The sequence below is a fragment of the Staurois parvus genome, unplaced genomic scaffold (genome assembly GCF_062004578.1).
Source record: "Staurois parvus isolate SC_StPar_1 unplaced genomic scaffold, SC_StPar_1.0 ptg000597l, whole genome shotgun sequence".
NCBI lineage: Eukaryota > Metazoa > Chordata > Amphibia > Anura > Ranidae > Staurois > Staurois parvus.
Window position 1 is genome coordinate 2,976,284 of NW_028318393.1, and position 15,876 is coordinate 2,992,159.

General features: G+C 41.4%; 1 protein-coding gene across 2 annotated transcripts in view; it reads right to left on the reverse strand.

Moving 5' to 3' along the window:
* The window catches only part of PLA2G4A (phospholipase A2 group IVA), a 237,517-nt gene that overhangs the window by 21,924 nt on the left and 199,717 nt on the right, over positions 1-15,876 (reverse strand). For both annotated transcript variants that reach the window (XM_089692650.1, XM_089692651.1), the window contains one exon: positions 10,890-11,074. In XM_089692650.1, the coding sequence (XP_089548776.1) occupies positions 10,890-11,074 (185 nt within the window). The remainder of the gene's footprint in view (positions 1-10,889; positions 11,075-15,876) is intronic.

Below are 15,876 nucleotides of genomic sequence, written 5' to 3' on the forward strand. Positions count from 1 at the left end.
TCATTGCACTTATCTACTGCTCTTTCCTAGCCCATCTAATGTCACCGCTCCAAAATCACTGTGGCATTTGCCCTCATATAAATCCCGTTCTCCTACCTCACCCTCCTATTACTACTAACTTATGGAGACATCGCCCCAAACCCTGGTCCTCCACCATCAAGCTCCAACCCACAGAAGCAGCAACCTCCATTCTCTGGCTTCAGCCGCAACCCTCACTCTCTTATCTCAATTCCCCTGTACAACTCCAGCCTCCACGCTGTTAAACCTACTACAACACTCATCAAAATCCAATCCTCGTCAACTCTTTTGACCCTTATTTCCTTACTCCACCCCTGCCTTACTTACTGCACAGGAGATTGCCAGTCATTTCAAGAACAAAATCGACAATTCGTGATGAGATCTCCACTGTCAAGCTTTCTCCTCCAACCAACATACCAGGCCCAACACCACACTCAACACTCTGCTCCTTCGACCTGGTTACTACTGAGGAAGTTACTTAACTCCTTTCCAAGGCTCACTTCACCACCTGTCCCCTCACGATTATTGCAGCCTCCTTCCTGATTTATCCTAAACTCTCTAACTCACACCTTCAACCTCTCACTCTCCATGGGCACCTTTCCCTCCCTGCTCAAACATGCACTGGTTACCCCCATACTTAAACCCTCGCTGGACCCCACCTGTATGAATAACTTAAGACCCATCTCCCTGCCCCAGTTTGCCTCCAAGCTTCTCGAGCGCCTTGTTCACAACCGTATGAACTGCTACCTCACCAACAACTTTCCCAATCCCCTACAGTCTGGCTTCCACCTACAACATTCCACTGAAACTGCCCTGCTAAAACTCACGAAGGATCTACTAACTGCTAAAACCAATGGCCATTATTCCATACTCATACTCCTAGACCTTTCTGCTGCCTTTGACACAGTCGATCACCCACTCCTCCTCAGTAAGCTCTACTCATTGGCCTCTCTCCTGGTTCTCCTCTTACCTTTCTCAGCACACTTTCAGCGTCACATACAACAACTCCTACTCTGCTCCTCTCCCTCTTTTTCCATTTAGGTACCCAAAGGTTCTGTCCTTGGGCCCCTCCTTTCCTCTCTCTAGACCTCCTCCCTGGGCCAATTGATAATTTCCCATGGCTTCCAATACCCGCTCTATGCTGATGACACCCAGATTTATCTCTCCACTCCCCAGCTCACCCCCTCAATCTCCTCACGTATCACAAATCTACTAAGCAACATATAAGCATGGATGTCACACTACTACGTTAAACTCAATCTTTCCAAAACCAAGCTTGTAATATTTCCTCCTCCCCGATCCCCCACTCATGACTATCATTAAGATAAACAGCACAATCATTGGTCCTTCCCCCTCATGCCAGGGTGCTAGGTGTAATCCTAGACTTTGACCTCATTTTGGGCCCCACATCAAATCACTGGCTAAATACTGCCACCTCAACCTCAGGAACATTTCCAAAATCCACCCCTTTCTGACCAATGACACCACAAAACAACTAATCCATGCCTTGGTCTTATCCCACCTTGATTACTGCAACTCCCTCCTCACTGGTCTATCATTACACAGGTTATCCCCCCTCCAGTCTATTATGAATGCTGCCACTAGACTCATACACTTTACCAACCGATCAGTGACTGCTTCCCCTCTGCCAATCCCTTCATTGGCTTCCACTAACCCAACTTATAAAATTCAAAACACTAACCACAGCATACAAAGCCATCCACAACACTGCCCCTAGCTACATCCCCAACCTCATCCACAGATATCATCCAAATCACCCGCTCAAGACATCTTGCTCTCTAGCTCCCTTGTCATCTCCTCCCATGCTCACCTCCAGAACTTCTCCAGAGCCCCTCCCATCCTCTGGAAGTCCCTACCGCAGTATGTCCGGTCAGCCCCTACCTTGTGTGCCTTTAGGTGATCTTTGAAAACTCACTTATTCAGGGAAGCCTACCCTACCTCCACCTAAGAACTGTACTTGAGCTACCTCCATCAGAACATCGCCTACAGCCATCATCTTTTGTACCACCTCCCCCTTACTTTAGAATGTAAGCTCAATGAGCAGGGCCCTCCTATTCCTTTTGCACTGAAATGTATTGTAATTGTATTGTCTCTCTTATATTGTAAAGCGCTGCGCAAACTGTTGGCGATCTATAAAAAATGTATAATAATATTTCCGGATACAAAATCCGACATAGTAAAAGTGCACTTTACAGCTGTGTTGGACAGTAACCAATTAAGGCTATCCCTCCCCTCTCCAGTGTTTTCTTAACAGTAATGGTCCGCAAAAGAAAAGACTGTTATTACCAATGTTTACTTTTGTGTAGTAAGTGATTCTCTGCATTCCTTAAACATGAAATGTATATAAACTCTGTATCAGCATCTGTGTATTTTAATTTATGGCTTTACAAACATTCTGTTGTTCTTGACCAGCACATCTGTTATCTAGATGATATGAAACGGCAGGAATTAATTTACAGTCTTCTAACATCTGTTCCACACTAAGGTCTACATCTGGGCTACACAAAAACAGGGATCTCCATTATGCATAAGTACTCCATATAATTGCTCAAAAGATTGAACATTTAGTATTTTGTGGGAGAATGCAGCTTGCTTCAACAGCAGAGTGATGAATTTGCATCAACTGTCAATCTTGATGAAGGAGTGCATATAGGCCTTGGCATCTATTTTCACCTAACTATACTTTTATTCAACATTGCTGTTATCCTGTTGGCTATTGTATTGAATCCAACAGGAAGAGAGGAAAAGGCTAGTTGTGTTTTGGTGTAATAAATATTTAACTGAAAATGCTACTTTATTGATCAATATACTTTACATTTCCCCTTAAAGTATATTTAAAACCTATCAATAAAACCTTTTATAATCTTTAACTTGTTTATGCAAAGTCAAAAGTAATTTTTAATATTGCTACCAATAGGATTTTTGACTTACCATAAAATCCTTTTCTTGAAGTACATTAGAAACATAGAATAAAGTATTTACGTACATTGGGTTATGCTGCTGTCTTCTGGAAACTGGACACTGGCAAATAAAGTTGTAAGGACAGCCCAATATAACCTCAGTCACTCCCAGCATGCCTCAGATTGGTAGCAATCAATATGAGTGCATCATAAGAAAAAAGAGGAGGGAGCGATGTCCCTAATGTACAATTGAGAAAATAGGATTTTTGACATACCGTAAAACGCTTGTTTGCAGATTTGAAGGCAAGTCAAAAATCCTATTTTCTTAATTGTACATTAGGGGGCACAGGGTGAAATATTCAGGTATTTCCAAAAGCATGTATTGAGGTGACTAGGCAGTCCAACTGAGGAGTGGACAATACATCAAACACAAGGCACAAAAGGGAGGTGGAGAAAGGAGTTTCAGAGGAAGAAAAGCATAGGTCAGGCTGAACTGATCCAATGGAGAGTAACCTGAGCATCCTCTGTGAAGGCTAGAGGGTCCCTATACCTGGAAAAAACTTGCTCAGTTTGTTACTGAACCTGACATCCCCCACCTGCAACACAGCCAACAGCAGTGGAGCCAAGGCAAAAGGAGTTGATGCACTTGAAAGATGGAGACATGCAAGTAGGCATCCTTGATGTCCACAGAGGCCAGAAGGTATCCCAGATGTAGGGAAGCAATGACTGATATGGCATATTTCATGAGGAGCTTTTTCTCTCAGAAGAACCTTTAGCTCCAGGATAGGGTGAATGTCACCATTAGCCTTGGGGGTGCTGTTCAGGTTTGAGTAGAAACTCTGATAAGTGTGGGTGCCCCATTATTGTGAGGAGGACTTTGGGTCCAGTACTTATGACAGAATTGAGTTCCCAGAAATAACTAACTTGCGGACCAGGGAAAAATGAAAGGAACTCTTCTTAACCTCCAGAATAGAGAAATTTCCTGATGAAGATTCTGCCTTCTTTTTCTGCGGCAAAAGGTACTCTTATCTCTTATCTTATGACCTCCTACATAAATTTGTCCAAGGATTCACCAACAAGGCTATAACTATCAAAGGACATTCTGTCCAGGAAGCCCACACCCTCTTCCCACATCAGCGATCCCTTTTTAAAAACAGTGCAGATGTGCTGGGCTCTGTCCACACAGCTGCATCATTCATTTACAGAGATCCTTGTAGTTCACCCACTCTTCCTGTACTTCAGTAATGGTCTACCCATATGGAGGTATGGGCAGACAGCTGTACTGAATGTCTGCAGGTGCTGGGCATTGTACCCACGATCCTATAAAGTAAGCTAAACTGAGAATTCCTTCCTTGATTTTATCAAGCCCTCAGTGGGCATCTTCCCTAGGGAATTTTCAAGGATAGGGTTCCACCAGACGGGTGTACAACGGCCCTGGACACTACACTTCACCTGCACTACACTTAAAGTGGACGCAAGATCTTTTTTTACTTGTACCTACAGGTAAGCCTATAATAAGGCTTACCTGTAGGTGGGTGTGGTTTAAAGTGTGCTAAATATTGGGCATGGCTTAAAGAGGGTGTGATTAAATAGAATCTGAGAACATGGTGCAGAATGTGGTAGTGTTAAATGGGGAATGTGCAGTGCAGAACAAGGCAAAGAGTGCCAAGTATGGAATCACGCCCCCCCATACCTGATGATCGACTGTGGCCAATCACAGCACAGAGTTTGTTGTTTATAAACAAACAAAACCCAGAACAGTGATCTGTCTGTTTCTTCTCCATGAAATCAACTTTCAGTGAGGAAAAGCAGCCAGATCTGTGAATAAAAGCAGCACACATTAAACACATTAGACTTGTAGACATGTGAAGTTTGAAATCAAAATTCGGACACATTTTTCGTTATTTGAAAATTCTGATGTATCTGAATTTTGGAATTACAATAGTAAAGAAACCGAAATAATGAAACGAAATTTGCCCAAAATTCAAATAACTAAAATTTGAATCAAATTAGAAAATGAAATGAATAAAATAGAACATAAAAGAATAGAATAGATTAGAATATTTTGGACTCAAATTCAAATCAAATTTGACTAAAACTTGAATTGAATTAGAAAACGAAACGATTAAAATAGAACATTAAAGAATAGAATCTAATAGTAAATAGAATAATAGAATATAAAAACCAATTGAATAGAATACAATAGAAAAAAATAGAATGGATTAGATAGGAAAAAAATAAAATAGAATAGAAAATAAAAATAGCATGGGAATAGAAAAAACTATAGAATAGAATAAAATAGAAAATATAATTGTCTTCCAAAATTCAAATACAAATTTGAATATGAATGGAATATAGAATAGACTAGACTAGAATAGAAAATAGAATAGAATAAAATAGAAAGAATAACTGTCTCCCGAAATTAAAATTTGGAATAGAATAAATTGTAATTCAAAATAGAATAAAAAAAAACCAAAAGAATAGAAATATTAAAATAAATTCAAATTTGAATAGAAAATGAGAGGATATAATAGAATACAAGAAAATAGAAAGAATATACCCATCTTGCGAAATACGAATTTCAAATAGAATAAATTCAAATGCCAATTAAAATTTTCTGAATTCAGTTGAACTGAATTTGAACTGAATCATATTTGATAATGAATATATGAAACAAAATTAGAAAATGTATTAAACGAAGTAAACAATTTAATGAAACAAAATTATTTAAATAACGAATTGCAACAAACACATTTTTTTCATTCTGCACATGTCTATACACTTGTTAGGCACACAGTTAACCCCTTGATAGCTCTCCTCATCACCCTGTCACCCAGCTAGTGTCATTACTACAGTAGTATACACTGCTCAAAAAAATTAAAGGAACACTTTTTAAACAGAGTATAGCATCAAGTCAATTAAACTCCTGGGATATTGATCTGGTCAGTTAAGTAGCAGAGGGGTTTTTAATCAGTTTCACCTGCTTTGGTGTTAATGAATTTAACAACAGGTACACTAGATGGGCAGCAGTGAGATGATCCCCAAAACAGGAATGGTTTTACCAGTGGAGTCCACTGACATTTTTTCCGCTACTCATCTTTTATGACTGTTTCTCACTAGTTTTGCATTTGGCTAGGGTCAGTGTCACTACTGGTAGCATGAGGCAATACCTAGACCCTACACTGGCAGACCAACTCCTCCAGGATGGCACATCAATACGTGCCATTGCCAGAAGGTTTTCGGTGTCTCCCAGCACATCCTCAAAAGCATGGAGGAGATTCCAGGAGACAGGCAGTTACTCTAGGAGAGCTGGACAGAGCCGTGGAAGGTCCTTAACACATCAGCAGGACCGGTATCTGCTCCTTTGTGCAAGGAGAAACAGGATGAGTACTGCCAGAGCCCTACAAAATTACCTCCAGCAGGTCATTGTATGAATGTCTCTAACCAAACAATCAGAAACAGACTTCATGAGGGTGGTCTGAGGGCCCAATGTTTTCTAGTGGGCCCTCTGCTCACTGCCCGGCATTACAGAGCTCAATTGGCATTTGCCCTTGAACAACAGATATGGCAGGTCCGCCTCTGGCACCCTGTGCTTTTCACAGATAAGAGCAGGTTCACCCTGAGCACATGTGATAGATGTGAAAGGGTCTGGAGAAGCCGTGAAGAACGTTATGCTGCCCGAGACATTGTTCAACATGACCATTTTGGTGGTGGGTCAGTGATGGTCTGGGGAGGAATATCCATGGAGGGATGCACAGACCTCTAACAGGCTAGACAATAGCACCCTGACTGCCATTAGGTATCGAGATGCCATTGTCAGACCCTATGCTGGTGCAGTGGGTCCTGGGTTCCTCCTGGTGCACGACAATGCCCGGCATTATATGGCGAGAGTATGCAGGCAGTTCCTGGAGGATGAAGGAATTGATACCACTGAATGGCCCCCATGCTCGCCTGACCTAAATCCAGTAGCACACCTCTGGAATATCATGTTTCAGTCCATCCGACACCACCAGGTTACAACTCAGACTGTCCAGGGGCTCAGTGATACCCTGGTCCAGATCTGGGAGGAAATACCTAAGGACACCATCTGTCGTCTCATTAGGAGCATGCTCCGATGTTGCCAGGCATGCATACAAGCCCGTGGGGCCATACAAACTATTGAGTACCTTTTTGAGTTTCTGCAATGAAATTTCAGCAAAATGGATTAGTCTGCTGCCTCATTTTTTCACTTTGATTTTCGGGGTGTCTTTGAATTCAGTCCTTTGTAGGTTGATAATTTTCATTTCCATTAACCGATGGGGCATCCTTACATTCCCTAACACATTACCCAGTCCATATCAGTATATATATCCAGCAAGATATTTTTCTACTTTAAGATCTGATGTGTTTTAAAAGTGTTCCTTTAATTTTTTTTGAGCATGATGGCTATTAGTGTCACTAGCGACATCAGTGTCAGTTAGTATTCCTCCTAGCCAGCATCAGTTAATGCCACATTGCCCACCACACTATCACAATCACACAATAAGTTGATGATCAGCACCATTACTAGTATAGTGTCTATAAATGTGTAAATTCCAGCATATATACCATAACTTGTAGATGCTATAGCTTTCACAAAAACCAATTAATATACACTTTTTTTTTAGCCATAGACATGTAGCAGAATACATTTTGGCCTAAATTTTTGAAATTTGATTTTACTGTATATGTTTTATAACAAAGTAGTAAATATTGTGTTTTCCCCCAAAATTTTCAGTATTTACATTCACAATAAACAAAAAAGAATAAAAAAAAAACAACAGTGGAGATCAAATACCACCAAAAGAAAGTTCTATTTGTGTGAAAAAGAACTTCAATAAAATAGTCAGGGACTGCATAGCAACCAGCAACTGTTGACATAATGAACACTTTGGTGAGAATTATGTAATGCACAATAGACTGTATATAGTGCACGAGCATGTAAGACAAAGCACAGGGGATGGGCATTTGCAATGCACAGAGTGCTGCAGACAGCGTTGGGTTTAGAATACATAACGCAGGAGCAAGTAGCACAGAGCGCTGTAGTCAGTGCTGGGTTTAGGAGTACCTGACACACACAAAGCAGGGTCCAGGAGCACATAATGCACAGTATGCAGAGATCAGGCGAATGTAATACAAAAAATGCAGGGGACAGACGTGTGTAATGCACAGAATGCAGAGGACAAGAGTGTGTAATGCATGGTAAGATAAATAAATATATAGTGTGGCGCTCAAAATAAATAAATAAATATAAATAAGTGATCAATACATATACAAAATACCAAAATAATGACTGCTAAAATAAATAAATAATCAATAAAAATAATTACAATAATACCTCAAGTGATCACACTCTAAAAGATTAAAGTGTCTCAAATAAATAATCAATAAATACGTGCATCAATAAATGACTCAAGTGATCACACTCTTAAATGAAACAAGTGGCTTATATAAATCACATGCTTATAATTGACATATAAGTGACCAAAAAAAGTAGTACCAACTTGTTAAAAAGTGTAAAAGTGCCAAAAAAAATAGTGCAAAAGAATAAATAAATGTCCGTTCCTTCTACAAATCAATATATATACTGTTCTTCAAGTGATAAATCAATTCATGCAATATACGGTGATGCTCAATAAGTGATTTGTGCCAAAATCTTCTCCAAACAGTGGCTAAATGTCCTCCTCACCTCCTCCCTGCGACCCCTAAGGGCCAACAGGCTTGTAGGATCAACCTGGATCCTAGAATCAAAAAGGGCCAACAACTTTTCCTTCCTTCTTTGTGTTTCCTGGTGGGCCTCCTATTTCTCTTATTCAGCCAAGGTGCCTCTGAAGAACAATGGCTCACCAATCCAGTGAGCCAAAGAAGAAAACACCCTCTAAGTGTAGCATTAAAGACTCCTTTATTTTCAAAGTGTAACCCCGAGGAAGTCACGAGTTGTCAGTGACGTAACGCGTAGGTTTACGAGTCCGCAGTTTCCGGTGCGCGGTGACGCACTTCCGGCGTGCGACGCCATCTTGCTACACCCAGGAAGTCCCAATTCACATGCAGTGTACCCACACATCGGTGAGGAGGGAGGACTGCTGAGATATGTGAGTTTTGTTACTTTGCACTTTGAAAATAAAGGAGTCTTTATTTTGGTATTTTGTATATGTATTGATCACTTATTTATATTTATTTATTTATTTTGAGCGCCACACTATATATTTATTTATGTTTGCACACTACACTAGGTATTAGTAGGAAAGTGTTGGCAGCTGTATTAGTCGTTCACCATTTTTAGCGCAAGAGGATTCTCTAGACTACTTTCAAATGCATGGTAAGAGTCTGGAGTACAAAACAAAAATAGTGTAGGCATTAGGGGTGTAGGAGTAAGGAGAGTGCACCCCCCCCCCACGCAAGCAATACTTGTTACTCTTTCAGCAGAAGTCCTCCTCTACCCTCCCAAAATACCCACTCCCAGCAAAATCCCCATCCCCTCAATTCTCTCTCACATTGAAAATCCTTTTCCTTTCCCAGAACAAAGCCTTCTTCCCCCCCCAACCCCCCCCCCCCAATACACCTCTCAGAATAAATCCTCTTCCACCTCCCCCGCATTCTCCTTCCCAGCACACCCCCCCCCCATTCCAGTACAAATATTCCTCCACCAAACCTCCCTTCTCTAAATCCCCCCAGCACAAATCCTCTTCCCTGGATCTCAGTGTCAGAACAAGTTCTGTCACTTGGCTCTACTAAATTTCCTGGCAGGGGGGGTGCTAGCACAGACACCCAGCACCCTTCTGTGGCAATTGGCTTCTTTGACTTGGGGGCAGCAAAGTGCTTCGAGGGCACTTTTGGAAGGCAGAAGACTTGTGCTGAAGGTGGGGGGGAGGTTAGTTGGATTTCAATCCAACCCCCCTCCAGCACAAATCCAATCCCTTCCCAAAGCACTCCTAGCACATATGCACATAACATCCTACACTCCCCCCCCCCCTTATCACTACAAGTTCACATCTTTGCCAACTTGCCCCCCTTACCAGTCACTGTGTCCCCCCTCCCAAGCAACTCCATCTATACTGTATTTACTACAGTCCTCAGATCAGTGGGGCACATGCACAGTGGTGTCCTTCCACCTCCCTGGCTTTTCCTGCCTGTGTATAGGAAAACATCAGAGCTGAGGAGGGGGAAGCTGATTCAGTGCACTTTGCAGTGGAGGAGACATGCATATGCCTTTCGCCAGGCACCTGAAGCTGACTGTGGGTGGCAACTGCCGGAACTATAATCTAAGCATCGGCAAATGTGGACGGCCGCCGGCGTGTGTAAAACAAAAAAGTTCCAAAGCTCATGCAGGTTAGCAACATTACCATCACTTGGGGCCCAGGAAAATGTTGTACATGGACTTATTTGCACATTTTTTTTTTACTCTATGTGGGCAGAGTGCGACAACCCACATTCTGCCCACATAGATGATACGCCACTGACCTGGTGATCCTACCATGAAGGTCTTTGTTAAGTTCCTGTGATAGGGAGATAACACTCTGTCCCTGTCTCCCAATTGCTTGCTTGCATTTTCCCCCTCTCATGAGTTTCTAGTGGAAGCAGCCACATCATATTTCACAATTGTCACCATCAGGAAGACCATTCTGAGCAGTAACATGCAACTGCCACTGGAGCAAATGCATGGGTCAGAAAATGGCTGCAAAAAAGGCTGCAGGCGATCAACAGCAGTGAGATGAATAATATAATTAAAAAAAAAGCAAAACAAGGCTAAAAAAAAAATTCAGAAAATTTGTATAATACACAGTACAAACTTTAAATACATACTAAACATTGTCCAGTCAGAGTTTGAATCAACTATCAAAGAGCATAGCTAGAAAATAGGAAAAAGCAGTAGTTTAGGGCATAAGGCAGACTATACTTGCAGTATATTTTTATCAAGATAATATTTTTTACCTTGAATGGGGGACTTGAATCACTTGGCCTTGCAGAAAAATCAAAGGAGATGATCAAATCCACTCCCCGTTGAGGTCTTAGGATAAGAGGGTATGGCAGATTGAATGTCAATCCACTATCTACAATATGGATTTTCTTGCTTTTCACATCCAGTGGCTCATATATCTGTTCAAATTCATCAGGGTCTGTAATTATATACAAAATCAATTCAACATCACTGTAAACTACACACCTACACTTTACATCTCTTCTACTTTAACTTCACGATCATCCATGTAGTTTATGTAAGTTTAATTTGTAAACCCTTATTCAGGTTTGACGGACAGAAAATACTAGGAATGTTTAGTTATACAGGTGAAACTCAAAAAATTAGAATATCGTGCAAAAGTTCATTTATTTCAGTAATGCAACTTAAAAGGTGAAACTAATATATGAGATAGATTCATTACATGCAAAGCAAGATAGTTCAAGCCGTGATTTGTCATAATTGTGATGATTATGGCTTACAGCTCATGAAAACCCCAAATCCACAATCTCAGAAAATTTGAATAATGTGAAAAGGCACAATATTCTAGGCTCAAAGTGTCCCACTCTAATCAGCTAATTAAGCCATAACGGTTCAGGTAACGGCCTGCAAAGGTTTCCTGAGCCTTTAAATGTCTCTCAGGCTGGTTCAGTAGGAATCACAATCATGGGAAAGACTGCTGACCTGACAGTTCTACAGAAAACCATCATTGACACCCTCCATAAGGAGGGAAAGCCTCAAAAGGTAATTGCAAAAGAAGTTGGATGTTCCCAAAGTGCTGTATCAAAGCACATTAATAGAAAGTTATGTGGAAGGGAAACGTGTGGAAGAAAAAGGTGCACAAGCAACAGGGATGACCGCAGCCTAGAGAGGATTGTCAGGAAAAGGCCATTCAAAAGTGTTGGGGACTTTCACAAGGAGTGGACTGCGGCTGGAGTCAGTGCATCAAGAGCCACCACACACAGGCGGATCCTGGACATGGGCTTCAAATGTCGTATTCCTCTTGTCAAGCCGCTCCTGAACAACAAACAACAATCAGAAGCGTCTTACCTGGGCTAAAGCAAAACAGACCTGGTCTGTTGCTCAGTAGTCCAAAGTCCTCTTTTCTGATGAGAGCAACTTTTGCATCTCATTTGGAAACCAAGGACCCAGAGTATGGAGGAAGAATGGAGAGGCACACACTGCAAGATGCTTGAAGTCCATTGTGATGTTTCCACAGTCTGTGTTGATTTGGGGAGCCATGTCATCTGCTGGTGTTGGTCCACTGTGCTTAATTAAGTCCAGGGTCAACGCAGCAGTTTACCAGGAGATTTTGGAGCACTTCATGCTTCCTTCCACAGACTAGCTTTATGGGGATGCGGACTTCATTTTCCAGCAGGACTTGGCACCTCCCCACACTGCCAAAATCACCAAAACGTAGGTCAATGACTGTGGGATTACTGTGCTTGATTGGCCAGCAAACTCGCCTGACCTGAACCCCATAGAGAATCTATGAGGCATTGCCAAGAGAAAGATGAGACACAAGACCGAACAATGCAGAAGAGCTGAAGACTGCTATTGAAGCATCCTGATCTTCCATAACACCTCAGCAGTGCCACAGGCTGATAGCTTCCATGCCACACCACATTGAGGCAGTAATTGCTGCAAAAGGGGCCCAAACCACGTACTGAGTACATATGCATGCTTATACTTTTCCGAGGTCCGATGTTGTTCTATGTACAATCCTTGTTTTATTGATTGCATGTAATATTCTAATTTTCTGAGATTGTGGATTTGGGGTTTTCATGAGCTGTAAACCATAATCATCACAATCATGACAAATCACGGCTTGAACTATCTTGCTTTGCATGTAATGAGTCTTATATCAGTTTCACCTTTTAAGTTGCTTTACTGAAATAAATGAACTTTTGCACGATATTCTAATTTTTCGAGTTTCACCTGTATATTCTGTTCCAATATTTGTATTAAAGTTTTAAGGCAAAATAAAAAAGGCAGGTACTAGTGCAGAAATGACCAGATTTGACAACCAAGATTAGATTACATTGGTCATATCTAAAGGCAATTTTAATCATAGGGGAAACCCTAATTTCAATACCATTGAGACACAGCAACACAAGCGATATCCCGTGCGTTCACTCACAGGGGAAGACAAAACACTTTCAGACCACCCTCCCAAGACATAGCGAAAAGGTGAACTAAATTAGCACCTGTTAATGTGCAGTCTGCTGAACAGCATGTGGGAAATCAGTGCCCACAAGGGCCAACCAATGGTCCAACAGAATATTTTAAAAGGACCTGCCAGTAATGCATATGAAGAGTAAAAGAGGAAACAAAAGACAAGGAAGGTGTAGAAAAGAAGAAAGGAGTTGCTCCACCCACAGCTCTTTTTTTAAAACTGGTTTGATTTTCCTTTAAAATACTGGCCAGATTTTCATGGAGCACTATACAAGAAATTTTGTTCTTGGTCACAACAAGGTCAATCGTTGGGGTTTTCCAGGCTTTAGCAATAGATACTTTCGCTTCCAAAAGGATAAAAATATATATATATATATATATATATATATATATATATATATAAGGGGCTGAGAGTGTTTGAAGAAGTCACTCAACAATTCACTGAAAAGTTCCGTCCTAGTATTTTTGGGGATGTTAACATTAGTCATTGAGTGAATCAAGTTTAAAAAGGTGCTTAGTTACATTTTGATGTACAAAACACACTTATGAGATGTAGGTCTTCCACACTAGAGCATCGGTTGTAGTGATCGTACATTATATTGCCAAAAGTATTGGGACGCCTGCCTTTACACATTTTAATGGCATCCCATTCTTGGTCCATAGGGTTCACCCTTTGCAGCTATAACGGCTTCAACTCTTCTGGGAAGGCTGTCCACAAGGTTTAGGAATGTGTCTGTGGGAATGTTTGACCATTCGTCCAGAAGCACATTTGTGAGGTCAGACACTGATTTTGGATGAGAAGGCCTGGCTCATAGTCTCTGTTCTAATTCATCCCAAAGTGTTCTGTCGGGTTGAGCTCAGGACTCTGTGCAGGCCAGTCAAGTTCCTCCGCCCCAAACTCGCTCATCCATGTCTTTATGGAACTTGCTTTGTGCACTGGTGAGCAGTCATGTTGGAACAGGAAGGGGCCATCCCCAAACTCTTCCCACAAAGTTGGGAGCATGAAATTGTCCAAAATATCTTGGTATGCTGAAGCCTTGGGAGTTCCCTTCACTGGAAATAAGGGGCCAAGCCCAACCTTTGAAAAAACAACCTCACACCATAATCCCCCTCCACCAAAGTTTACACTTGGCACAATGCAGTCAGGCAAGTACCGTTTTCCTGGCAACCGTCAAACCCAGATACGTACATCAGATTTCCAGCCAGAGAGGCGTGAATCAGCACTCCAGAGAACGGATCTCCACTACTCTAGAGTTCAGTGGTGGCGTGCTTTACACCACTGCATCCAACACTTTGCATTGTGGTGGCATTGGTGATGTAAGGCTTGGATGAAGCTGCTCAGCCATGGAAACCCATTCCATGAAGCTCTCTTCGCACGTTTGTGCTAATCTAAAGGCCACACGAAGTTTGGAGGGCTTTAGCCATTGACTCTGCAAACAGTTGGTGACCCCGCTCTGTCATTTTACATGGCCTACCACTTTGTGGCTGAGTTGCTGCTGTTCCTAGTTGCTTCCACTTTGTTATAATACCATTAACAGTTGACCGTGAAATATTTAGTAGCAAGGAAATTTCACAGATGGACTTATTGCACAGGTGGCACTCTATCACAGTGCAAACATAAAAATTACTGCGCTGCCTCTCCCAAAAACTACTTTAAATTATAAATGAATGAACACCCAACTACACAAAGAGTCCCCACAAATGTGCATGTGCTATAATGCCCTGTGGACTGGCAATTATATCCCTCCTCCTCAGTGACTAAATCCTAAATAAACCAATAAGTAAATACAATGTGCTTAAACGACAATAGTGCTAAAAATTCCTTCTCAGGAGGACAAGTGTAGCACTATCAAGCCCCGCCCTACATGTTTCGCTGTATGATGTCATCAGGAATGACACTTGTCCTCTGAGAAGGAATTGCTTTTTGCTGGGATTTAAAGTTCCATACACATGGTATTTATGCAAGTGCAATTTTAAATGTTTTTTACCTAATAAATACGGTGTTACGCTATGGAAATTTTCCTTTGATGTTTTATGGTGGTGAAGGAGTACTGTGGAGATTCTGGAGGAGCTTTGTAGCAAACGATTGATTTAGAGGTGTTTCTACTATGGAGTTTGTCATCACCATATAGAGGTGTCAAGACCACACAGAAGGCAAACTTTCCTGCAGGAGAGCGCTGCAACATCTTATGCGATATTTGACCTACCATTCCAGGTGGTCAATTATCTGTGGTGAGTGGGGCTCTGGAGGGGGAGCACTACGCACAGAGAATTGCTATGGATAAGAAGATTTATTACTGTATCACTTAATATTCACACCAGATGAGGATGGGGGTTTCTTTGGGATTTTTTTTGGAACCTACAATTGTTTTGGAAATTTTATATGTTTGCACATTATTGGGACATACACACATATATATATTTATACAATTTCACTGTATACACAGTTTATGGCTTTATGTGCGATTTTTAGCACTATTGCCATTTAAGCACCTTGTCCTTACTTATTGGTTTATTTAGCATTTAGTCACTGGGGAGGTGGGATATAATTGTCAACCCAAGGGGCATTATAGCACATGCACATTTGTGGGGACTCTGTAGTAGGGAGTTCATTCATTTAATTATTTAAAGTAGTTTTTAGAGAAGCAGCGCAGCAATTTTTATGTTTGCACTCACGCATTTGTTCACCGGTACACATTTTTTATTTTGCTAGCAGCAGTCAGTCTAAATTGATTAGTCCTCTGCGCAGGTTATACTCACAATCTATCACAGTACCACGCTTGAATT